This window comes from Gobius niger, assembly GCF_951799975.1.
Source record: "Gobius niger genome assembly, chromosome: 7".
Lineage (NCBI taxonomy): Eukaryota > Metazoa > Chordata > Actinopteri > Gobiiformes > Gobiidae > Gobius > Gobius niger.
This window is the reverse complement of record NC_136858.1, coordinates 12,584,368-12,611,120: the sequence shown is the minus strand read 5'-3', so window position 1 is coordinate 12,611,120 and position 26,753 is coordinate 12,584,368. Positions and strand designations below refer to the sequence as shown.

Sequence of the window (26,753 nt, the reverse complement as noted above, 5' to 3'; positions counted from 1 at the left end):
CTATTACTGTGTGTCTGTTACATTGAAAAACGGCGACATCTGGTGGGGAAAATTAACATTTCATTTACACCAAATGAATGTATTTATAAAACCTTCATTCAAAAACTTCATTTTTTTACTTTTTATATGCCTTTGGAATTTATGACATAAAACTCTCCAGCAATTTTAATAGCTAATCGAATTAGCATAAATGTCACTTCATCAGTGAAAAGCAGCCCCAGACCAGACACATCTTTGGTACGTGCGCGTGCGCCCTCTTCATTTATATCAGAATAATTTATTATTTATTATTTATTATGTTTGTATTGCCTAGATTTTTATATCATTATTTTATTTTTGTTTTTTTGTCAAGAAAACCGGCCTAAAACTATAAAATACGACCAGCAACAAGTTGACACGTTAGCTTAATTGATTATGCTAATTCGGCTAATTAGGCTATGCTAACGTTTCTCATAAAGATTGCGGTTTCTTGTCAACAAAGCTAACTAGAAGCTAAAATAACTCTATATTCTTAAAATAGTACAGTGTTTCATTACTATCATTACTATCTGTTGTATGCAATAAATAGAAAATGATCTACTACGTTATTACACATTTATTAAAAAGATGAAACAGACTGGATGTGTTGCATAGTAATCCAATGTTTACTCTTGAAAACTAACTAATTTTCTTTTAATCGACTTGACAGTGAGTTACCGTACCTTTACAGTCACCTTAGCTGGAGTGTCACCACTTTTACCAGGAGATGTCTCTTTCTAGCTTTAAAAGGACCTTCGTCAAAAGGCCCTCTCCCACGACACGTATTATGATAAGAAATTTGAAGAGAGAAAATGCCTTTTTGTTGAAGAGCCTGAATGAGCTGGCTCGTCACCACAAAGACCACAGCAGGATCACAGAGGTAACTCAATCAATCAATCTTTATTTATATAGCGCTTTTCATTCATTTCATGTAACACAAAGTGCTTTACAGATTTAAAACCATTATCTCACACCCACGTCCTCCCACAAATACAAACACACTGTCGCCTGCACACTCTCCCCACCCACCTCCCCAGACACACACCACACAAGCACAAGGCTAACTGCAGTGTTTGCTGAATATGTAGCTAATAACTTTTTTTTTTTTCTAATAACATTTTTGTGCAACTTTATTCTAAATTTGTTGCTTTTTTATTTTTGTTTGCAGAAATTTCTTGCTCTAGTACCCCTCAGGCCCTCGCTCCACGACACTGATGATGATGATGACCCTGGGTGCAGACAGGAGCCATGTAGCCATGAGGAAAACCAATCTAATGTGTCTGAAGTGAGTTCCCGAAGAATCTCCTGTTACACCAAAGAGATCAACGAAATAAAGGACGAGCTTGTGAGCATCTCAACTAGGTGTCAGTATCTGGAGGACAAACCTGAAAAGGTACAAAAACATTTTCATTTGCTGCTATTGACCATGAGCTTATTGTGAATATTATGTTTTCACTAAAGGACGTTTAACTTACATACGTCATTTAGCTTTTCTGAAAACGTATCACTAAATGTATGACACTAAATAAATTTTACTTCTCTGTGACCCCAGATATATTTGAGACGACAACATCTGAAAAATGTATTTAACCAGGTTTAAATGTATGGGTTTATTTTGTTGACTTTTTTCAGAGGAGATTTGGAATGTAGTTGTTACAAGAAACATTGGTATTATTTAAATGAAAAAAAAACAAAAAATGTCAATTTGGTTAGGGAAAATCTATAGTTACCATGGAGATCTGCCATGTTTGTGGCTGTTAGCATACATTTCCATAGACTAACATTGGCAAAAAAAAACAGTATTAAAAGTGGAAGAAAAAAAGCCTTGGAACAGCTTTGTTAGCTGTTGAGTACAACTGGTAAATCCATCTAACTCACTGTAGTGTTCAAGTGTTTTAATGTGAACTATAACTCCAGTATTTGTACCTTTTAAAATCTCCATTGGTTTATTATTGCTGCAAATCCCATGATGCTTTGCAATATGACATCACATTCCTGAACTCTATAGTTTCTTTTTAAAACCCTAATTGTCTTTGAACCTTTTTTTTTACCACTAGTAGGAGAAATGGATGCTCACAAACATATACCCACGCAAATCTTTGCAAATTATGTGCAGTGATAAAAGGTGTGTGTAAAAGCAGTTTTATGTTTTCCCAGGAACGATCTGCTGACGTGCAGGTTACTGATGCCATTGTGACCGAACTCAAACTGAAGCTCGAAGACGTAGGTCTTTTTTTGTATTTTAAACATGTCTTTCTCGTGCTCTGGAACGTGTCCATGTGACCCTGTGAAACTCAAACTTGTCGAACCCTTTCTAGGCCATGGTGAAGAATCAGCAATGGGTGGAGTACGACCAGCAGAGGGAGAAATATGTGAAGGAAACACTGGCCAAAATTTCGTGGTTGGAGAAACATGTGCAGGACATCAGCAATGCCCGGGCGAGTGATCGCAGTGACTTCTTACTAAGTGGTGAGATGCACAGTGGAGACAGAACTCACAGTGGCAAAGTATTTAACATGTCAGAGCACCGATATTTCATATTGATATGTCGTCTTTGAGCTTTTAACCATGTTATATTGTTGTGCTGTCATCAAAGCCTTATTATTGTGATGATATTTTATGTTTTATCATTTGAAACATTTATAATTTAAATAGCACTTTTCTGGACAGTCAAAGATGCTTCAGATCTCACAAAATCAAATAACCTCTTCCTCAAAGTTTGCTGCTATACATATTATTAACTTTACTTAAACCTCATCTTTCCCTTTGTGCCAACAAAAACGGTCCAGCCATTTTGTCTGCAGAGAATTTGGGGCTGAATTACAATGTAATACTTATCTGTCTACAGAAAAGAAGAAGATCAAACAAGTGGAGCGATACTATGAAGGGCTCAAGCGGAAAGACAACGAGGAGATTGAAATCCTCAGAGAGCGAGTCAGTCTCACTCAGCAGGCCCTGACTGAAGCGCAGAGAGAGTAAGCACGATTTACATTGATCAGTCATTTCCTTATTGTCAGCGTCGTCATCATTGCACTTCTATGCAGGTGCAGACAAAAGCAGCATGAGCTGGAGGAACAGCAACTTCAGAAGGAACGTGATGAACAGAACCTCTCGCAGATAGCGAACGAGGGCGAGTATTTGACAATTGGGGCTGAAGATCTCCAGGATAGCCTGAACAGGGAGAAGCGCAAGTCGACAACACTGGAGCTGCAGGTACAGAGGCATAAGGCTGAACAAGCTGCAAAAGCTATGCTCGATAACAAATAAAAACTAAAATATGTGTGTGTTTCAGTCGGGTCATCTCCAGAAGTATTACCTGAATGACTACCACAAGGCTCAGGGGCAGATATCCACACTTAAACGGGTGGTAAGAATGTTTTTTTTAATCGTTTTATTCATTTGAATGGTCAAAATGTGCAGCAAAAGGGCTTCAGAGTTCAAAATGTTGGAAATGTATTAGATGAGACAAAATATGTTCTTTTGTTGCACTGGAGCATAGTAGTATGTTTAAAAGCCTTGTATCTGCTAAAGCACCGTTCCTGAAATTGTTCCTAGAAGTGAAATGAAATATTTTTTGTCAGGAGCAGGATAACAGGAGCATTTATATTATGCTTTGAGTTTTACTACAGTTTAGTTGTAATGGTACATACTGTGTCAGCATATAATCTGGAATGTTCTGCATTGTGTCTTTATTTCAGTCTTTCCTCAAATACATTTTTATTATTATTACAAATGTAATACAGGCATATCCATTAAGTACGAGGTCCTCACTGAAGAACAACTAGCCAACATTATCCTGGAGATATTATGCAAACTCTTATAGGCTATAATGACACACTGACTAGTGATTCGATAACTTGGGCAAATGCATTGTCTATTTTGTGAGAGACGTAACTGTCACATCTGCCATTCTGATTTTCAGATTGAGATTTTGCTGCTAGATCTTCATGATGAGAGGGAGAATTGCGCGTATCTAAAGCAGCAGCTCGAGCTGCCCCAGAGAGAAGACACACAGAGAGAAGAGACAGGAACTGTCAAAAAGGTTTGAGCAAGCGCAACGCGACCAAATCAACAGCTTTTTATTCAGTTCACCAATAAGACAATGTTTATTTTATAGGCAGAAGACGCGCTCCAAAACCCAACCGACCCTTCAGACAAGCCCCCCCTTCCTCACAAACTCCCGCACCCTCGTTCGCCTCGTAAAAGCCTGTTAGATGACAGTTACATGGAGTGCCCAATGTGCCAAGTGTTGTATCCCGCCAGCCAGTACAATGAGCTGATCGAGCACCTGGACCACTGTCAAAACTAGAAAGACCGTTCATTAACGTCTGAGTTACATTACATTTGAAATGTAAGAAATAAAAATGCAGCTGAGAACTGTCTCCACGTTTTTGAATAAGACTAGTAATGGCCTTCCAACTCCATTCAAAACTGGTTGTGTAAGTAATCCTTACTATTTACAGACACGAGAACTGGGTCTCGAGTGCTGACCTGTGCTATTGGCTTAAAAGATATTAATATGGTTTAGGCTCAACTTAACCCTTTCAGGAACGTTTCATATCTGGAGAAAGTTATAATAGGAGCTGGCTTAACCTGTCTGAGACCTGGAGACTCTTATCCAGGTAGATAGACGCCGTGTGACCAGTTTAAAAGTGTAAAATGAACAGATTTTCGTCATTTTGTCAAGGATACGGCTCGGTCGGTCTGAAGAAAAACACACTTGAGTGGACAGAGTAAACAAAGTAATGTGATTCCCAGATAACTGTGTATCTAATCAGATCACGACAGCTAACTTGTGATTAGAGTTAATTACCAGCCCGAGCACAACGGGATTACCCAGCAGGTTGTGTGCGATCTTTGATTCCCACAGCATTTGCTCAGAGTTTAGCTGTCGGCTTCTGAGCTTGTTTGACTCCAGCCAAACGGATTGTCTTGTCATCTTGTCAACGAGTCACTGTTGCAATTACACCCGCGCAGGTTTTTCCACTCTCTTTTATTTGGTTTGCATGCGTTTCTTTTTCCAAAGCAGTGCAGAGAATTCTTGCATTTGGCTTGATTTTGACTTGACTATAAGGTCAATACGCATACATTTCAACAATTATTTTTCACATTAAAAGTTGCATAATTCATCTTTAAAGCCACACTGCGTAGGATTTTCACTTATAAATAAAATTTAAATACTAGCATTTATTTTATGATAGATCATATCATCACTGGAAAAATACCTCATAAAAGAACAAACAAACATGTGTTTTTGCTGTGAGCGGCTCAGCTCTCCTGAGACATGACTGTGACTTTACTGGGAGTGGGTGCGTCTCCAGCTCGTCTCCATGGAGATGTTCACTAAAGTCAGTAGATTTTGAGATTAAAATAGGTTCGGTCCTCATCCAAAACCATTCTTTGATTATTCACTGCAGTAATAGCATTTTCTGTGTTGAGCTGGTCAATAGGAGCATGTTTTGCACTGATGACAACAGTATAGTCCAAAATGGTTTGGAAAAGATTTGAATTTGCATTAGAATCAAAGTAATTCAATGATCGGCAGTTCGATCCCAGCAACAACCAGACCATTTAGCCTACCATTAGTTTGTGCTTGCATAATTATTTGATTCTATTTACTACTTTCTGCTCTATTTGTATAAGAAGATACCCTCCCAATCTGTTGAACTACTGAACTGGCGCCCTGGGACCATCCCATTGTGTCTTGAAGCTTCTCAGAGCCGGCCTAAGTCACTTTTATCATGTCACTGATCCTCAGGTGACCCTCTTCACCACTTCTGCTATAATCCTCATACTCAGAATTAATATCTCAGAAATCCTCTGCTCCCAATAACAGATTTATTAAGAAAGACAACCAAAACATTGTAGTAGTTATGGCATAACGCTCTTCACTGCCCTTATGTGTGCAGAGTAATGCACATCCATACCATACATGAGTTTATGAAAGTTATGACCTCTTGCTGCCCGTGTCCCAACAGTGCAGGTCATATGTGCCGGTGATGGGATTTGCCTCGCTGAAATGACAAGTGAATGGATTTAAGCTAAGAAAGCTCAGGGGCTTTGTGACTTTTGCGTCACACTCTTATGAGCCCCTTTGGGATCCCCTTACCCTTAAGCCACTCTCTACCTCCTGCTGGCGGAGAGTCTTTGGTCTTTTCCCTTTCGGCAGCGGAGCTTAGGTGATGCGCCTGTAGTGATCCTTGGGAATACATTTTTCATTCCTCCATCTTGGATATTCTATACTTCAGAGAAAGCAACAACCAAATTCAAGATGGGAGACAAAGACACGGTGGAGAAGTTCTTGGACAACAACCCGCAGATCGCCAAGGACTATTTTGAAAAGAAGATCAAGGCCGATGTCATCAGCGCCGCTTTCAACACCAAGGTCCAAGTGAAAGATCCGTCGTCCTACAAAGATCTCACCTCCATCCAAGAAGCCGAGTTCATCTTTGAGCTGGTGAAGGAGATGCAGGACAACAACAATATGGAGAGGACCCTCCACAAGGTTCTCCAGAGGATCGCGCTGCTCATCCAGGCCGACCGCTGCAGCTACTTCGTGTTCCGCAGTCGGAACGGGGTGCCCGAGCTGGCGACCGTCCTGTTCGATATCACCCACAATTCCCCCTATGAGAAAAATCTGGTCAGTCCCAGCGTGGAGATCGTCTACCCCACCGACATGGGGATCGTGGGCTACACGGCGCACTCAAAGAAACCTCAGAATGTGGCGGATGTGAAGAAGGTAAGTCACAAAGCGGCACAAGAGATGAAGAACACTAAAATCATAAGACAAAGTACTTAAATTAACAGATCAAATGTAATTAAAATATGTTTTTTTCAATGTGCAGCACCAATCGATGTTACTTGTGTCATTTTTAGGACCCTCACTTCAGCGACTTTGTGGACAAGCAGACCAAGTACACCACCAAATGCATGATCACCGCGCCCATCATAGTCGCCAACGAGCCCATCGGCGTCATCGCAGCCCTCAACAAACAGGGCGCCAATGAGTTCTCCAAAAGCGACATTGAGGTAAGTGCTTTCCAGTGTTGTATTATATCCATCTGCCCTGAAAGAGAACGGAGGTGAGGTCACATGACTTCATAAAATTGCCAAATTTAGCTCGCCATCTTCCTGCCTCTGACCTGAATATGTAAAGGCTTGAAGCTATAATCCGGTTATGAAAGGGGGCAGACGTTTTTCTTTGACCTTGTAACACTGAATATAAAGGTTGGCTACTTTTTAATAGAAAATGAATGAAATAAATGAAAAACTACATTATTGCATTAAGAGATAACACTTGTATTATTGTTTTTAGCTCTTCACCAAGTATATGAACTTCGCCACTGTGGTCGCCGTTCAAGCACACACCGCTTACATGTGGGATATTGAATCCAGAAGGAGTCAGGTATTTTATTTTTAGTAACCTTTTATGGCAGTAGTATTGCTTTTGTGTCACTTTTGTTTTAAATATGTCTTCACAGGTTCTGCTGTGGTCTGCCAGTAAGGTGTTTGAAGAACTGACAGACATTGAGAGGCAGTTTCACAAAGCCTTGTACACAGTGCGGACGTACATCAAGTGCGAGAGATACTCAGTGGGCCTGCTGGATATGACTAAAGACAAGGTTGCACTAATTCTGCACTTTGCACTTACATATAATACATTATCTCCATTTAACCGTATTTATTACCTTTTTCTTAATCCCATTCGGTGTTGGAAAAAGTAGTGAATATATATATATAAATGTGCATTTACTTAATTATTTTTGTCAATGGGAAATAAAAGAGTGCAGTACTGGGGTAGGAAACAGGGAAATACCTGTCTAAGTACTCCAATAATACAGATAATATTGTCAAATTTTAGAACATTTTCTGGGGGAGGACCTCCAGACCCCATATCAGATCATGTGTAGCATTTTGTTGAAAGTGATGCTTGACTTTGGCTCACCAATGGGGACCTTTTGCCAAGGAAATAATAAACTACTACTGGTTTATTGGGTAACATCTTCATTTGTGTGTGTAGGAGTTCTTCGATGAATGGGCAATCAAATTGGGAGAACAAGAGCCGTACAAAGGTCCCAAGACTCCAGATGGCAGAGTAAGACCTGAACAGCTTCCAAAACAAACCTATAAACCTACTTTTGAGTCTGCAATGCAACTCAATGTGTCTCTTCCAGGAAGTGATCTTCTACAAAATTATTGATTACCTGCTGGAGGATAAGGAGGAGATTAAAGTTATCCCGTAAGTTACACAGAAGCATTAGGGCATCTTATATAGAATAGCTTTTCTAAATATGTTTTTTTCCCTTTTTTTGTGCAGCGGTCCTCCAGCGGACCACTGGGCTCTGGTCAGCGGACTCCCATCCTACGTCGCAGAGAATGGATTTGTACGTTCCTCAATATAGAATGGATCAAATGAATAATCGTTTTACATCGGAGACGCTAACCTTCACATGTTTCTCTCTCTCAGATTTGCAACATGATGAATGCTGCCGCCGATGAGTACTTTCAATTTCAGGTAATTATTGTTGTTTTTGTTGTTGTACTGTTCTGCGTAATTACTGTTACTGAATAATCATTTTTATTAATACAGAAAGAAGCTGTGGATGAGAGCGGATGGAAGATCAAAAATGTCCTGTCTCTCCCCATTGTCAACAAAAAGGAGGAAATCGTCGGCGTGGCAACTTTCTTCAACCGCAAAGATGGCAAGCCCTTCGACGAGAACGACGAACAGATCACAGAAGTACGATCAAATACACAATATGAGGGATAAAAAATTCAAATCAATTAAAATGTGTTCTCGTGTCTTGTTTCCTCCCCAGGCTTTGACGCAGTTCCTGGGTTGGTCCACACTGTGCAGCGACACTTACGACAAACTCAATAGGACCGAATGGAGTCGGGACGTTAGTCAGGAAATGCTCATGTACCAGACAACGGCCAAACCAGAAGAAGTGCAGAAGATTCTGGTACGATGAAGACCGTATTTTAGGACTGAAATAGCAGTTTAAGAAAGAATAACTCAGACGAGACGCGATGAGTTATTAAAGCAGTACTAAGCAACTCATGCCCCTCGAGGCCATAAGCGGCACTGCAGGTGTCGTAGCATGTTTCGGTTTCTTACTCATTAATTGTCCGTGACAGTAAATACTACGCTGACAGAAAAGACAAAGGGAGAGAGGGATATTGTACATCCAGTTACACGATGGAGATCATTTTTTTCACTCAGACTTGGCTGTAAATTCTGTATAAGTGGTGCTAGCCCGCAGTTAGCTTTGCCTGTTAGCCTGTTAGCTTCTTCTTCGTGATTGCATTAGTGTGTATTGGGGCCACCGGCTCAAAGGCAGGAAAGTTGCAAGAATGGTTTTCTGGCCAGAGACACCAGGGGGAGATGAAAGACCCCCAACCATCCCATTAACCCTTGTATTACCCCCAGAGGGACTACAAAAAGGAAAAGGTTACTTAGTACTGCTTTAAAGTCACACTCTGGAACTTTCACTGCAGATCCCAGGTTACGCAGTGTGACTTTTATTGACTTGATAAACAGGTGTAATGGATTTGTTTGGAAAAAAAATATCTCTCTTGGACAAAAAAATGGATGTTTGAGGAGAGGGTTGAGGTGGCTAATGGTTGTGCTGCTGTGGTGGAAGGATGATTTGTAAAGTAGATGTCGCAGAATGTGATTAACTCGCTGGGCAGTACTGCTGTTGTTTCTACACAATCCACTTGAGGATAAGTAAAGTGCTCCTAACTGAACTTCTCCCACTTCCATAGAACACTAAGGAGAAGTTTGACTCAGAGCCAGAAGACTGCGACCAGAAGGAGATGTACAAATTGTTGGTACGTTTACAACTAGTTTTGAATCCTTTTTTGAGCTCCCATTTTTCCAGTTTTTAAATGTTTTTTTAATTTTTTTAATCTATAGCGAACCAACATCCCTGACACCAAGAAATTCGAGCTGCTGGAATTCCGCTTCAGCGACCTCCCCCACTCTGAGTTTGACCTCATCAAGTGCGGCCTCCGCTGCTTCTTTGAGATGGGGGTGGTGGAGAAGTTCAAAGTCCCAGCAGAGGTACAACATTTTGTCCCAGGTTATGTCATTTGCCCCCCAGAAAAAGGTGTTTTTTGAGTGTTTTATGTTCTAACATTGCCTAAGTAATGCTGTTTGGTGAAGTCAAGTTTCCATGCATAACAAGGAAGTGTTTCAGAGTTTTAAAACGTGTCACACACTGAATACTTTGGATTTAAATTGAAGTGAAAGTTGAAACGTGGACTCTTCTTAACAACCAGATGACGAAATTAACAATCCTTCTCTGTGATGGAAAACTCCTGTATGACTAAGACTTTACACAAACACTCTCTTTCTTTCTCTAAAGCCAGTTTTTTGAGTGTCATTGGCCGTGTGACTGCTAGATAATAGATCCAAGTAACCTTCTAGAGCCACTGTTTGCAGTATTTATCATAGCAAATTATCCTAACTCTTTGCTTTACAATTGAAAACTGTGCATTAAAGGGGCTAGATGCAAGTTGGCCATTTTATACTCACTACTGCCACCTCAGGTCATACGTGTAACTGCACCTTCTATATTGAGCTTGTGCATGACGGCAATTCTGACCCGAATTAACACCTTTCTGAGAGACAGTGTAGGATTTTAGAGGCAGTTGTGGTGAACAGGTCTGAGCTCATTCTACACATTAGGACCTGGCTGGAACATGTAGGGGGGGGATACAACATTTTAGCATTTTTAAACTCCCTATAGTCCCTTTAATGTGTCTTTTCTTGCAGATCCTGACCAGATGGATGTACACTGTGCGCAAAGGTTACCGCGACATCACCTACCACAACTGGAGGCACGGGTTCAACGTGGGACAGACCATGTTTACTCTGCTCCTGGTGCGCCCCATCTCCGCCGCATCTGTTTTTGACATTTCTGGTTTGTGAGTTTACAGCGTTACAGCGTTAGTCATATAAATCGTTCTTTCTTTTCCACAAACCAGACAGGGAAGCTGAAGAAGTACTTCTCGGATCTCGATGCCTTCGCGATGGTCGCTGCCGGATTCTGCCATGACATTGACCACAGGGGAACCAACAATCTGTACCAGACCAAGTAAGTGTCCGAGTGAGAGATGTGTGGTCAAAGGTGAGCGGACCCGATCAAACCGAATGGAAATATCACATGCTTTTGTAAATGCGTACAGTGTCATTGAATATGTTTATATTCTCCCTCTAAAAGGAGCGCATCCCCTCTGGCAAGGCTGCACAGTTCCTCAGTCATGGAGAGGCACCATCTTGAATACAGCAAGACACTGATGGAGAATGAGGTGGGATCAGTAAAGCATTTGTATTAAAAGCTGCACTGCAGAACATTTTACCTTCCAGCCTGTCCTCCTACCTCACTGGTAATTTTGTTGGGAGCATTAACATCACATTATCGTCTCCATGAAAATGTAGCCTGTTGAGCTTTGACTATAGAAATAAAAATATGTATATGTATATGTATATGTATATGTATACATACAATCACATTCATAAAATGTCTGCTTTTTGTTTGTGAGGTGGGATTCATGGCCCTGAACCTCATCTTATGATGTGTTAATGATAAAGAAACAGACATGCCATGCCTCACCATACTTTAATATAGGGACTGGTTTCTCCATTCATTCGTATGAGGAGTGAGTGCTCAATTCAAATTAACAGAAGTATTCATTGTAGGAACAGGCTCAAACTGCGTTTCTGCGATTTCTATGAGTTTTGACTGCCGAGCCAAACATTTGATGTGAATAGAGAAAATGTTCATTCTTTAATTTTTGTATTCAAAAACCTAGAAGCCCCACTTTTCTGGAACTAGGTGTCAATAATAACCTGGCAAGAGCCAGATTGATCGTACAGTGCAATTGTTGGATCTTGGATCGCTCAACTTCATCGCAAATCCCTTTGAATATTTAGTCACGTTGTTAATAAGTATTTGGCCCAAACTACTTTGGTTCAGTTTTGATTGGTGAAAGCCGGAGTGGTTCAAGATGGATTCTCATATGTTTGTGAACTCGCAAACACCATGGGAATATGCTGTAGCTTTCAGACAGGGTATTGTCAAAACAAATAACAAATCAACATGGTCACTCAGTTGGCTTCTGTTGCTTCACTGTTGGCATGCATAGGACTAGGTCTTCTTCCATTGACATTGATATATAAGCATATGTTGTATAGCTGCCATATTTATGTGAATGTATAGAAAAAGCATGCAATATTACGCAGTGTGGCTTTAAATGTTGTTGCTGTCAATTTGTTGAGATTAATCCAGTAACACATATATTTTTCTCCTCTCTCACAACCAGAGTCTCAATATCTTCCAAAACCTGCAGAAGCGCCAGTTTGAAACAGTGCAACATCTTTTTGAAGTGTGCATTATCGCTACAGATCTGGCCCTGTATTTCAAGTGAGTCATTCTTTTTCACGCCGAGTAGGGCTGCATGTTTTCAGAAAATTATCTTTCTCTGAGAAGTATCGAGATGAGATTTCAAATAAAGATTCAGTTCAGGGTGCACTTTTTAAACACATCCAGCAGTAGCGTGAATTATGAACTGACAAACTAATACTTCATGCTAGGAAGAGAACCATGTTCCAGAAAATTGTGGATCAAGTCCAGGACATCAAAGACGAGAAGGAAGTCATCAGCTACATCTCCAACAACCCGACACGAAAGGAGATTATTATGTGAGTCTCTACATCAGCAGCCCGAACACTGTACACAATATGGCTTTTTATTGCATGGGTTTCTGTCTGTTCCAGGGCAATGATGATGACCGCTTGTGACTTGTCGGCCATTACTAAACCATGGGAGGTGCAAAGCAAGGTAGTTATATGTCAGATTGTACCACATAGTTCACTAACATTATCTTAAAACTAGAATGATTGGACTAAGACGTGTCGTGCTGTAGGTGGCTTTGATGGTGGCTGCCGAGTTCTGGGAGCAGGGAGACCTCGAGAGAACAGTGTTGGAACAGCAGCCTATCGTAAGACCTTTGCAACTGTTCACAATGCGTTGATATAAAAGTGGTGCAAAAACAAATGGTATTGTGTCTTCCCACAGCCAATGATGGACAGAAACCACTCTGACGAGCTTCCCAAGATGCAGTGCGGTTTCATCGACTTTGTCTGCGCTTTCGTCTACAAGGTATCCACTCATAAACACAAGCAAAATAACGTGTCTTCTGAACGAGAGCATAGTTTTGTGTTAATGTTGTGTTTCCATTCTCCCATAGGAGTTCGCTCGGTTCCACACAGAGATCACGCCCATGTTCGAAGGCTTGAACATCAACAGAGGGGAGTGGAGAGCTCTGGCGGACGTGCACGAGGCCAAGATAAAGGCCATCGAGGATGAGAAGAAACGCCTGGAGGGAGGTGGTAATGAAGGAGGTGAGTGCAGCAGAGTCTCACCTCACAAGTTTATTTGCAGAGGGCAATTCGAACATAAAGTCATTCAAAATGTTTTACAGAACAAAAAGGATGGGTTAAGAAGAGGCTGCATGAAATTACAACTAGTAATATGACGCTTAGGACCGGTTTGAATCTTTTGAAGGGCTTTTTCACATGAAAGCTGTGAACGAATCTCATTTGTTAAAACTACTATTGTCAAGGCCTGTAAAAAAGACTCCATGACCATGAGCACACGGCTTATTATGTACAACAAACAAAGTCCATGTGCAAATAGCTTCTGCTTTCACTATGAATGTTAAATGAAGGCATCAAAGAGGTGACATGAATACTTTAATTGTGATTATTATTAGAGTTTTTTGATCCTGTAAAGTCTCCACAGCCAGTATTAAGCTGCTCTGCCAGTGATTGGTGGTGGAGCTCATCTGTGGGTGGTTTCCAAGAAAAATACAGAATGGCCTCTGTCGCTATAACTTCAAAACTTGAGTTTTTATTAATGTGTTTCGTGTTTTTCTTATTTTACAGATAATGGAAAAGCAAAGACATGCGTGATCTGCTAGAAGAGACTGTGAGCATGAGTGTATGCAAGTGAACGGAGGTCAAAGGTCGGATGCTACGGTGAAGCAATTTATGGACATTATTTCAGAGCTATAGAGCATAGGCCCTAACCCTACGGTGGATTTGTTGGACTCCTTTATAACTTTTTTAACAATCCGTATTGTTTTCTACATGAAGCACCCATATGCTAAAACTCATGCCATGCATCTTCAGTAGACAGGAAGAATTTTGCTTTATTTTGTATGAATTGATCAAACTAATCAACCTCACATCATGTAAAGAAAATGAACTTATTTGCCAATATTATTATTTTTTAATGTAATTCAACGGTTAATCCAGAGGTATAGCACTCATGTTTGTTTTCAGGTGAGGTGACAGTTTGCAGCATATGTTGCACTGAGAGATGTAAGAAGATTTGACCTGTGTATATTGGATTTAGTTATAATCCAGTGGGAGCTCCCTGGCTTCCCTTTTAAGTCCTCTGCTTACATAAAGGAACAACGCTGTCACACTGCAGGCAGGGGGCCGGAGGTACATGTGATTCCGGAAGTGGACAGGTTATTACAGTACTGAATCCATGAAGCGTGTCTGCATGTACTATGAAATTAATGTGAGGAATTGTGAAGTAAATGTACAGTTTTCGGTTTCACCCACACGTGTGACTGTCTCTACACAAACTATTCATCTCTCACACTCCTCTGTTTATGCTGCAGTTAATATGTGCAATAGTTGAACACACTGAATATTTTATTGTAAATAAAGTTTATTTTCAAATCAACTATTTTTTTTTTATCTATTGTAGTTGACTCTAAAAGTAGTTGCCTATGTAATGTATTAAGTAGCAGAAGGTATTAATAGATATCAGTTGGTAAAAGCATATTGTTGCCAGTTTTTTAGACTTAGTTCTATAGTAAATGCCAAAGAGATGTTTCTTCAATGGGGTGGTGTTTGTGATGTTTGAGCCTCTGCTGATGAAGGCTAATCAGCCTTATGACCCACATCACCTCTAAACAAGCTAACAAGCTTAGGCCACCAGGGTCCAGGACACCAGACAAGTTCATTTTTATGTCTTACCTTTAGTTTTGTCAAAGAAATAAAAAAAACTAGGCTGTTTTGTGGATAAAACAGTGCTATTTATCCCCCCCCAAAAAGTTCATTATATCTATTTGAGGTTGTTCCCAGTTAACTTGAAACTTTACATAATGCAAAAACTGAGCAAAATATAACAACGGTGTTTTAAGAAATTAACTGGTCACGACAAATGAGTTGCTGTGTTATAATGTTAGAACTGTGAACTGTTAGACTGTGAATGGTGACAATTGTTCACCCGTCTCCTACATTGTGCATGACTTGTATAATTAAGGTATACAAGTCATGCACAATGACAAGCTATGTGTGTCTACTGTAGATCAGTGGTTCCCAAAATGGGGGTTGGGACCCCGTGGTGGACCGCGAGGCCTTGGGTGGGGGTCCCCAGGTGATTTCAAGATATGACACAAAAAGACAAATGCTACTGTTTTTAGCATATTATTTTGTGCTAAACAGCCCATAATTTGTGAAATCCGTTCTATTCATTAAAAAAATAAACAGTTTAATACAAAGCCTATAAACTTGATTTTTTTAAATGTTCTTCTGGCCTAAAGTAGCACAAGCGGCAATAACTTCATACAATCCCGAGTTTTGTGTCAATTTTTGGGGTCGCAGCCAAAAGATATTTGTGAACCCCTGCTGTAGCTAATGATTATTTTTTTTGCCAACTATAATGCAGACAGACAGCTGTTCTCTAGAGACGTCTGGCGCTGCGTAAACAGCGATTATCCCCTAATATGATTGGATGACAGAGCGAGACAGGTCGCGTGCCAACTTCATAGCTTCATACGTGGAGCTGAGCGTGAGTTCACAGCGGCGATGGCGTCAGAGCAGCGCAGGTAGTTTAAGCCAGCTTTGTATGCGCGAAAGAGGAGGTTTAAAATCCGACCTTAGCATGTCCGGGGTCGGGCAGAGCGTCACCACGCTCGTGTAGGTCATTAAACATGATATTTATCACGCCTAATTTGTAGAAGCCATGTTTCTGCTCGCTTAGGCAAACCTATGTCTCGAGTTGGCTAATAAACAGTCTTTAAAATAGTGTTTAGTGTGTAATTCTACTTGATAGTTTAAATGAATACTTCTGAGACTCATGTCCACACTCTTTGACAACATATTAATAACATTTACGATTAATATGAATATGTTTGTTCTCTTGTGCTAGCAGGAGTCGTATGGAGCAGCAGGCCATTGATATTAAGCAGCCTATCCGGGCTGTTTGGCGCCCTCGAGCGGTCAGAGCAGGTTGTGCACACGCGGGCAGCTCCTCTTTCTCACACCGAGCATCACACAGTATTTTACTGTTTATTTGCCGGCTGTGTTTACCCTGCTGTGACGTGAGTATAGCCGTAAGGAACTGTGTGTCGATGTTAACAGACTTATTAGGCTTTAATTGACAGCGCAAGTTTCCCTTTGGATCAATAAAGTCTAAGTTAATTATTTGAGAGTATTTATGGCGGCTATATGCCTTTTCATATTGCAGCCCTTTCTACCAGTTTTGATGCGATTGTGATTTTGATTTGATAACGATTCTTGCAGCATTAATTAATAGCCTGCTGCAGTGTTTCTCAAACCATGGTGTGGTGGCTCCTTCAGATGGGACAGGCTTCTCTGGAAAAATCTGGAAAAAATGTCAACAATTTAAATCAAAAAAAGGAAAATACAAAATCCAATAATTGAAAGGTGATTTTGAACAAACATGGATCCCATTTTTTTTTTTTTACCCTATAATAACCTGTACAGAATACTACAAAACTGCAGGACATGCCACAGCATTTCTCAGAAGCCAAAATCCAAGGCTCTGAGTGAGAATAACTGTTTAAGTGTGAGCATGCCGCCCCCGGATCGAGACAACCAATATCTGTGAATGCCACTCGACATGACAGCTAGTGTGGCCAAAGAGCTGTGGGACACTGCTCTGTTCTACTCATGAATGATGTCCTTTATGAAGCACCGAAAAATACTCATGATGTCCCCCACACAACAATCCGCTCCACTGTTCGCCGTTTGCTCTCAAAAATAAAGCGTCTTGCGGGAATTAGGGTTATAGGCATCTTTATTTCTTTACGTTTCCGCCCATCAAGTAAAAGATCTCCTCCCGGCCTTTTATTTTCGCAGGGCCAAAGTGAATTACGGCTGCAAACAGACACTGGATATCGGAGGCGGTAATCACATCAGGGGAGCTTTTAGATGGCCAGTAGTCTACGCGTCACAAAGGAGGCCTGGAAAAAAACATGTTCGTCCTACAATAACAAGTAAAAGGACAGATAAAACAAATGGAAAAGGAGAAAAACAAGAAATTTAAACCAACCGCACTACTTTAAATTTGTTGATGATGTATATAATGAGTATATAAATCAGGTTGGTGAATATTAACATGATTTCCAAACGGTTCCTGACATGTGCTGTAAGTATGTGTATGTGCAAAGCCATGATTAGGACAAAAATAGGATCATTGATTAGTCAAATATCCTCAAAATATATATCATTATCAAATATCTTAAATCAAATATATCGTACTGGCAAAATATGCACTTTGACCTTTTTAGAGGTGTTCTTGTAATGCATGAAACAGTGTTTATGTATTTTGGTTGTATTAAGTCGTCTATATATAAAAACATTTTTTTTTTTTCTTCTTATATTGTCAAACATTGTATTGTGAGTGCAGCCAAATACATTTTGTATTGTGGAAAAATTGTTTTTTGTAATCCTACTTAAAATGGCAACCATCACAGGGAACCAGGTCCGGCCCAGACTATAACTGAATGACATGTTACGGGCCCCAAGGCCACCGGGAGGGGGCCCACAAGAGTGCTTACATTTGAGCTGTAAATAATAAAAAAAGATAATGTACGGCATTGAAGCTGTCAACTCTCAACTGTCTAAATCAGGGGTGTCAAACTCATTTTGGGTCGCGGGCCGAAATTCAGCTCCCATGGGGGGTCGCGGGCCACATATAAGAGAGAAAATGTTTCCAATAAATGAATAATAATAAGCTGTGATTTGATCAAAGCCCCAACTTGACTGTAGCTTCATCAATGACAACGGCTTACACTTGTATTGCACTTTACAAGCCTGTGTCACAAGTTCCTGAAAGTGCAGTAGTCATTATTCATTCACTTGGTGGTGGTAAACTTTTATTGAAGCCACAGCCGCCATGGGGCAGACTGTCCATTTACCACATGGCTATATAATGTGTTGTTCATATCCTGAGCTCTTTTTATGTCAGTGCCCTCTGCTGGACACGTGTGGAACTCTATCCTTTTTTTTAATTTAATGCCCCCTAGTGGCTAGAATGAGCATTCTGGTTATTCTTTAAAAATTCATAACTCCGCACAGGAATGGGCGAGAGACTTACTTTTTTTTTTACATACTCTGGAATTTATGCTCTACAGGACAGGGGCCGGATTAAATCATCTCCATATGTTTGACACCCCTGGTCTAAATGTTTATTAATTCACCGAGCCAATCTGCATTTATTTGCTATTTGCTTTTTTTTTAAAGAAGCATAAGTTACAAAAGTACTCACACACACACACAAGGAATTGACTTGAGCTCAGGTCCATGCACCAAGAGCACAATCATCAACAGTTGAGTCCTACTGGCACAAGTGTTATGAGGGGCCCCGCGTCACATTGTGCTTAGGGCCCCATGAAGGCCTGAGCCGGCCCTGACAAATAATCATGAATCTCTGTTCAAGGAGGAGGGCAGCATCTTGGCTTCTGTGCCTTGCATTTCCTTTAAACCACTGAAAAAGACGCAGGCCTGTAATATTGGTGTATTACTGTGAAAATGCGCGAGGCCTATAAAGAGGGAAATGTCCTTCAGTCATGATGGAACCTGTTCTGCCTAAACTCTTATGTAAAAGCAAACTGGCTGCAGACTGGAACAACAGCTTGTTAAATGAAATTGCTTAATCTAGAATGAGTTGTAAATGTTTCCTCTGGTGAGAGCTCTAACCTCCTTTGTGTGTGGAGGGGGGTACTTGGGGGATGGGGGCCCATTGAAATGGCTCTGCATCTGTCAATATCTCAGGGCCCACGCCCCCATCACGAGGCAATCACGTTTATTATGTGTCCCAGATGATCACCATGGCAACCGCGAGGAGACGAATCAGCGTGTGGACCCTCGTCACTTCACTTCACTTCACTTCAGTTCAGTCAGCCCCAGATAAACCCCCTCACAACACCAGCAAGCGCCTCTGCCGTGTCATGTCGGGGCTTCTCAAGAAATGACTCAATAATCCCCGTGCCCATTGGGGTTAGTCTTGTACGAGCTCGCTCTCCAGGCTCTGACACTGGTGACTTGCTGGTGAAATCACATGGGCGTGGTTTTTGGATGGAGATGCGCTGCTCCGTCTGCTCCCGCTGGGATCCCCACCTGCCTCCCTCTCTCTCCCCCCCCCCCCCCCTCTCTCTCTAAACCCTCCTCCTCCTCACGTTTGTCACGGCTCCAGCTCCACAGTGGCATTTTTCCTCGACCAAACCCCTGCAAATAATTAAGTGGCATTTTTGTCATCGTTTTGCCACCATCACACTGCGGTGTTTTCAGCGAGCTACTCCGCTGTCGACGCGCGCGGTTTGGGAGTTTGACGCGAGCGCCACATTTTTTTTCCCTTTTGGGTGGGGGGAATTAACAAGTGAGCGCCGCGGAGCAGGAGATTTTGGAGACGTTGTCAGTCCATGGTCGATGTGCAGGATGGAAAACACCCGAAGAGGAACGCTGCCACCACCGAGGCTCGGGATCGTACTTGTGTTGCTGCTCGCACTTGGCGGAGTGAGCGCCAAGAAAGCCAGGCAGCCGCGCTGCCCGCACTCCTGTACCTGTACCAAAGATAACGCGCTGTGCGAGTCTGCAGGGCTCATACCTCGCAGCTTTCCTCCAGATGTCATTTCACTGTGAGTCTTTAAATATGACCCTTAACATGAATGTTTATTGCGCTACTGCCGCAGAGCCACGCTACTGCGTTCTCTAGCTGTTCCTCTTTTTCCACAGATCATTCGTCAAGTCCAAATTTACAGAAATCCCGAAAGAGAGCTTCATCCACACGCCTGCCCTGCACCTCCTGTGAGTATTTCAGTCATGGTCTGTTCTTCGCTAACAAACCCCAGAACTTCCTGCCTCCCTTCAAAACGCTCCTGTCTCCACATATGTGCCTTGGATACTGTTGGTCCAATAGCCTATTATGCACTTAGTGGCTAGGTGTGGGCCTGATCCAACATACAGGCAGGGGAATCCCTTGTTTTGTGCAGGGACAGGGAATCCCTCAGCCCCAGTCTCACAGGGAGCAGTTTACACTGAGTCATGGTGCCTTTGAAAACAACATGTGAAGATTTGAGGAATCCCCGCCACGCCATTGATCCTGATAGAGTAGTGTGTGTTTGTGTGTGTGTGTGTGTGTGTGTGTGTGTGTGTGTGTGTGTGTGTGTGTGTGTGTGGGAAGACAAGGCTAGTGTTTCTGATTTCTGAAGCAGGGCAGATGTAGGCCGACTGTGTTATGTATGAGCCACAGAAGGACACCACGGTGACTGTTTTCTCCATGCTGCAGGCTCTTCACGGCCAACGAGCTGGAGTCCATCGATGAGGACGCCTTTTTCGGCCTTCCTCACCTGGAGTATCTGTGAGTGCAACAGTGTTTTCAGTGTTCATGGATATCGTCACATTGGAAAACCAAAACCACTCTGGTCCTTTCCTTGCAGATTCATTGAGAACAACCAGATCAAAGCGATATCACCGTTCGCTTTCCGGAGCCTCAAAACTCTGGTGCACATGTAAGTGAGAGAGAGTGCATGTGACAAGTCGACAATGTTTAAAAGTGGATAATCTTGCTGTTTTCCATTGCAAGCGTGCTCTGAAATGCGTGGGATTCTTTAGCGGTTTGTGTGCCATTCCTTTGTCAAGATAATGCAGCAAAAACGTCATTGCAATCTCAATTCTTGTGAGAAAAAATTCCATTAGATTTGTCCCAAACTCGTACTGTTAATGTTTAGGCAAACCACGGACAGGAAAACATAGCATAGCACAGTGGAACAATGTATTATCATGTATAGCCGGGGTGTGGGGTCAAAAATGGTCAACATAATGGTCGTGGGCCAAAACGGACTAAGTCTATTTTGATTGAGTAAATATGAATTTGACTACTTTTTATTATTCGATATAATATGCTTTTAAATAGACTGCACATAAGTTTCAAAAAACAAATCTTCCTTTTCGTAAGCTTCCATGGCTTGAAAAGACTATTTGTTGTGCTCAATTTGTCGTTTTTGTAAAAAGCTAGCAAATAATGTATTACTAATTAATGACAAAGTGACCTGCAGCAGACTGGGTATTTCATTCGGAAATGTAGTTTTAACATGTTTTATCGGTGGGGCAGGTATAATATAAGTTCACAATCATGCTGGGGGCCAACAAAAATCATCTTGTGGGCCAGATTTGGCCCGTGGACCTTGAGTTTGACATGTGTTATGAGTAGGATAGTGCTGCGCAATACCTATACTTTCCAGATCGTTTGTTTACGTGTTTGGCTTATGTTCCTCTGTCTCCTAAAAGTTTGTGCCGCCGCCTCTTCCTGACACTGGTGTTGCTGTGTGACCAGTGGTTTTCCCTGTTGTGTTAGCGACAACCAGCCACACGCAGTTAGCACTGTAGTTCACACCATGTTTTGTCATTGCGGTCAGTACACAATCTGAAGCCTACTAAAGCCTCTATAATCACTCCCTTATCATATGTTTTTGATCTTATCTGTCTAAGACATATAGAACAGACCGGTTCTAGCTATAAACACACCATTTGCAACTCTAGTTCCCCACATTCACAAAGGAGGCTAAACCTTTACCTAAATCTGAACAGAATGTAAGCAGTTTTTTTTACAGGGCTGCAATCAAATCAAAATGACAATTTTCCATTAAACACATCACAAAGTTTAGGTAACATAATGTACTCTGAGAACAACATTGGGATTGATCATGTTTTGAAAAGCCTCGGATTCATGTTTAGGTATTATCTCAAGCGTCAATGCAGAAAATATGCACTAAGAACTGAATCTGGATTTGCAAACATAAATCACTTATATGATCATAATCAAAAGACAAAAGTGTCAATATAGTTCGCCTTTGTACTTTGTATATTTTTGTTGAATCAACTTTGGCCATTTTTCTCCTGAAAGTTAATAGATTCCTTACAGGTAAAATCATTGCCAAATACTATTCCCCAAACAGACATTTCTAACGTTGGTGTAAATGCTTTTCAATCAGCGATTTGCTAAAACTCTCTTTCTTTCCCAGGAGCCTTGCCTACAACAACCTGGAGACTCTGCCTAAAGATCTGTTTAAAGGCCTCGATGCTCTGACTAAAGTGTGAGTGTGAAATCACACAGATAGCATGTACAGCTCCTGTTAGTCCTAATGAATGTGGACACTGTGGGTTTGTCTTCACACCGGGCTATTTATAGAAGACTGTATCATTATTTCTCTTCAGCTCAGCCTTGAAAAAGTGTGTGGGCGGCTGGTGCTTTCAGAATAAAGTCATTAAATTTACATGTGCTGCTGCTGCCGCGGCGGAGGAGGATGATGAAGACCCGTTTGCAATTTATCACCCACAGAAAATGTTCTCTTGCCTGTAATGTCGTTTTACATTGATGAGAGTGTGGTCAGTGGTCATGTTCGGTGTAAAAGTGGAATATGGTGTTAAAGGCTAAAGATGAGGTGTAATTGCGTGTTCCCAGAGATCTGCGTGGAAACCAGTTCACCTGCGACTGTAAGCTCAAGTGGCTGGTGGAGTGGATCTACAGCACCAACGCCACAGTGGACCAGATCTACTGTAAAGGACCGGCCTCTCAGCTGGACAAGAAGATCAACGACCTCGCGCCGCAGGCCTTTGACTGCATCACCACAGGTACACATATGGTATTACTGAATAGGTAGCTTTTTATTTATTCTATAGCTATCATATTATCCTATCATATTACGCAACTACTGTTTGTGAGGCACTGTTTTCAAGTATATAAAAATGCCCTGTCACTCGTACACGTACATTGCTAAATACACTGACCAAAAGAAAAGTGTGCACGTGGACTGAACTGACTGTTCTGGGGTCTCTGCAGTTGGTCAGGTCTAGGTTCAGCATCACAATGTGCCCATAGAATAAGTTTTGCTGACGACCTGAACATCTGGAATGACCAGGTTATTCCATCAATGGATTTCTTCTTCCCTGATGGCACGGGCATATTCCAATATGACAATGCCCTGGATTCAGCATATTGTGAAAGAGACATCATATTCACACATGCATTGGCCACCACAGAGTCCAGATCTTATGGTGTGAACTTGTTTTAGTCAGGCAGTGTTTAAGACTTTAAGTGCATATGACACATATTTTTTACTAAAACATAGTTAACACAATTATATTTCATATTATATTATATTATATATTTCATATTTTGCTAAAGGTTTTATCCAGGTTTTTTTAGTTCGACCATTTTTGTGATGTTTATAGTGTCACTTCTTTATTGAACACTGACAGGAAGTGACATAGATGAAGGCAAACAATTTTAAACTGTTGCCGTGCAACCGTGTTATGTCAATGGGAAATGAGTCAAAGTGCTGTGGAACGTTTCCGTCTATCTACAACGCGTTCCAAATTATAATGCAAATTGTATTTTAAACACCTTTAAGGGTAAAAAAAAAAAAAGTTTTTCAATGAAACTCATGGATGGTATTGTGTCTCAGGGCTCTTTGAATCACTGACTTTAATCTCAGAACCTGGGATGATTAGTTGTCAGGTTAAGCCCAGTTAAGGGAAAAACTACTGAAAAAGGATGTTGCACTTTATTAAGTAGATCATCATTTTCAAGCAATATGGTAAAGAAAAATGATCTCTCTGCTGATGAAAAGCGTGAAATAGTTGAATGCCTTGGTCTAGGTATGAAAACCTTCGATATTTCATGAAAGATTAAGCGTAATCATCGTACTGTTAAGAGATTTGTGGCTGATCAGAGCACACACGGGTTTGTGCAGATAAAGGCACAATGAGGACGGTTTCAGCCACACAAATATGTCAGATGAATAGAACAGCTGCTACAAAGCAGCAGACAGGTATTTGAAGCTGCTGGTGCCTCTGGAGTCTCCTGAACATCAAGGTGTAGGACCCTCCAGAGGCTGCAGTTGTACATAAACCTTCTATCCGGCCTCCCCTAAACTGTTCATTGAAGCTCATGAACCGAAACGGCTGCAATGGGCTCAGAAATACATGAGGACTCATTTTCAAACAGTCTTGTTCACTGATGAGGCCGTGTAACCCTGGATGGTCAGATGAATGGAGTAGTGGGTTGTTGGTGAATGGCCACCATATGCTGTGGGGCTGTGACGTCAGTAAGGAGGGGGGCGGAGTCATGTTTTGCGCCAGAATCATGGGGAGAAAGGATTTTATTTTCTACACTTGCTAAAATGTCACTTTAATATATAGTCTGTTGGGAGCATTCAAGCATGACCTTTTCTTGCAGAGTTTTCGTCCTACCAGACCCTGAAGTTTGAGTCCATATCAGTGGAAGCATTCACGTTTGGACAGGACCAGTATGTGGTCTTTGCTCAGCCCTTCATTGGGAAGTGCACCTTCCTGGAGTGGGATCATGTCGAGATGGTCTTCAGGAACTTTGACGACATTAACAGTAAGGGTGAAGAAGAGTCTGGAAGAAGTACCTCTAGGTAAAGGTAAATGACTTTTCTCTTTCTCTTTCACCAGGCACCTCAACAGTGATCTGCAAACCACTGGTGATAGACAATCAGCTGTTCATCATTGTGGCTCAGCTGTTTGGGGGCTCCCACATTTACAAGCGCGACGTCTCCGCCAACAAATTCATCAAGTTGCAGGGTATTGACATCCTGACGATCCGCAAACCCAACGATGTGGAAACTTTTAAAGTTGACGGAGAATCCTTTTTCATCATCGCCGACAGCTCCAAAGCTGGTTCCACCACCATCTACAAGTGGAACGGCAACGGTTTCTACTCCCATCAGTCTCTGCACCCATGGTACAGGGACACAGACGTGGAGTACATGGAGATCTCCTCCAAACCTCATCTGATACTGTCCAGCAGCTCACAGAGACCCGTCATCTACCAGTGGAACAAAGGCACCAAGTTATTCGACAGACGCACAGATATCCCAGAAATGGAGGACGTCTATGCGGTCAAACATTTCAAAGTCAACTCCGACCTCTTCATCTGCCTCACCAGGTTCATTGGCGACTCCAAAGTGATGCGCTGGGATGGGGCGCTCTTCAGAGAGCTGCAGACCATGCCCTCCAGGGGCTCCATGGTGTTCCAGCCCTTTTCTGTGGGCAGCTGGCAGTACACCATCCTAGGCAGCGACTACTCCTTCACCCAGGTGTACCGATGGGATGCAAAGAAAGGGGAGTTTGTCCATTTCCAGGAGCTTAACATCCAGGCACCCAGAGCCTTCTCCCCAGTCCTAATAGACAACCGGCAGTTTCTGCTGGCATCTAGTTTTAAAGGGAAAACACAGATTTACGAGCATCTGGTGATTGATTTGAGCAATTGAAGGAACACATTGACTTTTGTGACTGGGACAGAATAATCTCTAGAGACTATAGAAATATGTTCATATCAATGCATGATCCATCATGTCAATGTAAAGCAACTGAATCTGCCACTTTTAAAATAAGAAAGTCATCTTTAAAGAGTAACCCACCTTCAAGCTCATACCTTTTTCCACTATTACCAAAGTGGAAACCGTCCTGGACCAAGGCTAACAGACTGGAGGAACAAGGTCTGGTCTGCACACTGCCACAAGCCCCAAGAAAGCCAGGGCTGTTTCTTTCTTGATGGAGGCTCAATGGAAGATGCTTCCTTATTTGATCGAATCTATACCACTTTGTTTACCAAAACAGTTATCAGGCGTAAGTAATGAAACAAAGAATAGAAGGTCTGTGAAGGGAATCAGATCAGGAACCTTTCTACATCTGCAGCGGCTGCATAGAAGGGATTGGAACAAGAGCACAAAAACAGGGTCAGCACAAGGTAACTTTGAACCAACGTGTCAGAATAATGAATTGCAAGTGTTACTTCATGCCATACTGCGCAACATTCCAGATTATGTGTTGCTACGCCACAGGAGCAGCTAAACTCGCAAAAGTCAAAACATAAACAAACATGCTCCTAATGTGCGGCGAGACACCGATACAGCTATTTTTGACCGTGTTTGAAATGAAGCGTTTGGAGAAAGACTTGTTGTCAAAGCAAAGCAGTAACATCTCAGTGGAGCTGGTGATGTCCCGCTCCCAACAAAGGTACGAAAGGTACGGTGGTCTGAGAAGAGGCAATCCGCTTAGGCTAGGGTTTTTTTTTGCATTAAAACTCGCTTTTATTTTTAATATGTATACTGGCTAAATGCTATATAGTATGCCTTTAATTTGTCTATTCTTCTAAAATGTGTTCAGTAATTCAGTAGATTACTAGAATTATTTCAATACATACTGTATTTTGCACAATATAATATTTATGTAATTTAAAGTAAATTTTGATTTCCATATAATCTCAGAGCTACAGCTGAAAAGTGACTAATTCGGAGTCAGGTTTGATGGGGTGAGTTACTCTTTAAACTCGTGATATCAAGCTATGAGTTGGTCCATGCATGACATAGGCCCA

The 26,753-nt window shown here is 41.6% G+C and overlaps 3 protein-coding genes across 3 annotated transcripts; all 3 read left to right on the top strand.

Moving 5' to 3' along the window:
- Positions 1 to 805: 805 nt before the first annotated feature.
- Positions 806 to 4,327, top strand: LOC306965133 (centrosomal protein of 55 kDa-like; the record flags this gene model as incomplete). The annotated part of the gene is made up of 9 exons (XM_079559375.1): positions 806 to 898; positions 1,187 to 1,411; positions 2,176 to 2,241; positions 2,337 to 2,487; positions 2,867 to 2,993; positions 3,063 to 3,231; positions 3,311 to 3,385; positions 3,941 to 4,060; positions 4,136 to 4,327. The coding sequence occupies 9 exons, from the start codon at positions 806 to 808 to the stop codon at positions 4,325 to 4,327; spliced, it is 1,218 nt and encodes a 405-aa protein (XP_079415501.1).
- Positions 4,328 to 6,289: 1,962 nt separating this feature from the next.
- LOC306965132 (cone cGMP-specific 3',5'-cyclic phosphodiesterase subunit alpha'-like) lies at positions 6,290 to 14,007 on the top strand (the record flags this gene model as incomplete). Its single annotated transcript, XM_079559374.1, has 22 exons — positions 6,290 to 6,757; positions 6,895 to 7,047; positions 7,334 to 7,423; positions 7,500 to 7,640; positions 8,039 to 8,113; positions 8,193 to 8,257; positions 8,336 to 8,402; positions 8,486 to 8,533; positions 8,609 to 8,758; positions 8,838 to 8,981; positions 9,787 to 9,852; positions 9,938 to 10,084; positions 10,799 to 10,906; positions 11,011 to 11,120; positions 11,247 to 11,334; positions 12,349 to 12,449; positions 12,620 to 12,727; positions 12,803 to 12,866; positions 12,952 to 13,026; positions 13,104 to 13,187; positions 13,276 to 13,429; positions 13,973 to 14,007. The coding sequence occupies 22 exons, from the start codon at positions 6,290 to 6,292 to the stop codon at positions 14,005 to 14,007; spliced, it is 2,541 nt and encodes an 846-aa protein (XP_079415500.1).
- A 5,383-nt stretch (positions 14,008 to 19,390) lies between these two features.
- LOC306965478 (leucine-rich glioma-inactivated protein 1-like) lies at positions 19,391 to 26,383 on the top strand. Its single transcript, XM_079559944.1, has 8 exons — positions 19,391 to 19,989; positions 20,087 to 20,158; positions 20,640 to 20,711; positions 20,791 to 20,862; positions 22,375 to 22,446; positions 22,815 to 22,984; positions 24,591 to 24,755; positions 24,830 to 26,383. Exons 1-8 carry the CDS (start codon positions 19,781 to 19,783, stop codon positions 25,645 to 25,647), a joined length of 1,650 nt encoding a protein of 549 aa, XP_079416070.1. The 5' UTR covers positions 19,391 to 19,780; the 3' UTR covers positions 25,648 to 26,383.
- Positions 26,384 to 26,753: the final 370 nt, after the last annotated feature.

Excerpts from the sequence above, each read along its gene's own strand:
- LOC306965478 (XM_079559944.1), top strand. The coding sequence starts at position 19,781 with ATGTGCAGGATGGAAAACACCCGAAGAGGAACGCTGCCACCACCGAGG. Across the intron at positions 19,990-20,086 it reads CCTCCAGATGTCATTTCACT|ATCATTCGTCAAGTCCAAAT; the intron begins GTGAGTCTTTAA and ends CTTTTTCCACAG. Across the intron at positions 22,447-22,814 it reads CTCGATGCTCTGACTAAAGT|AGATCTGCGTGGAAACCAGT; the intron begins GTGAGTGTGAAA and ends GCGTGTTCCCAG.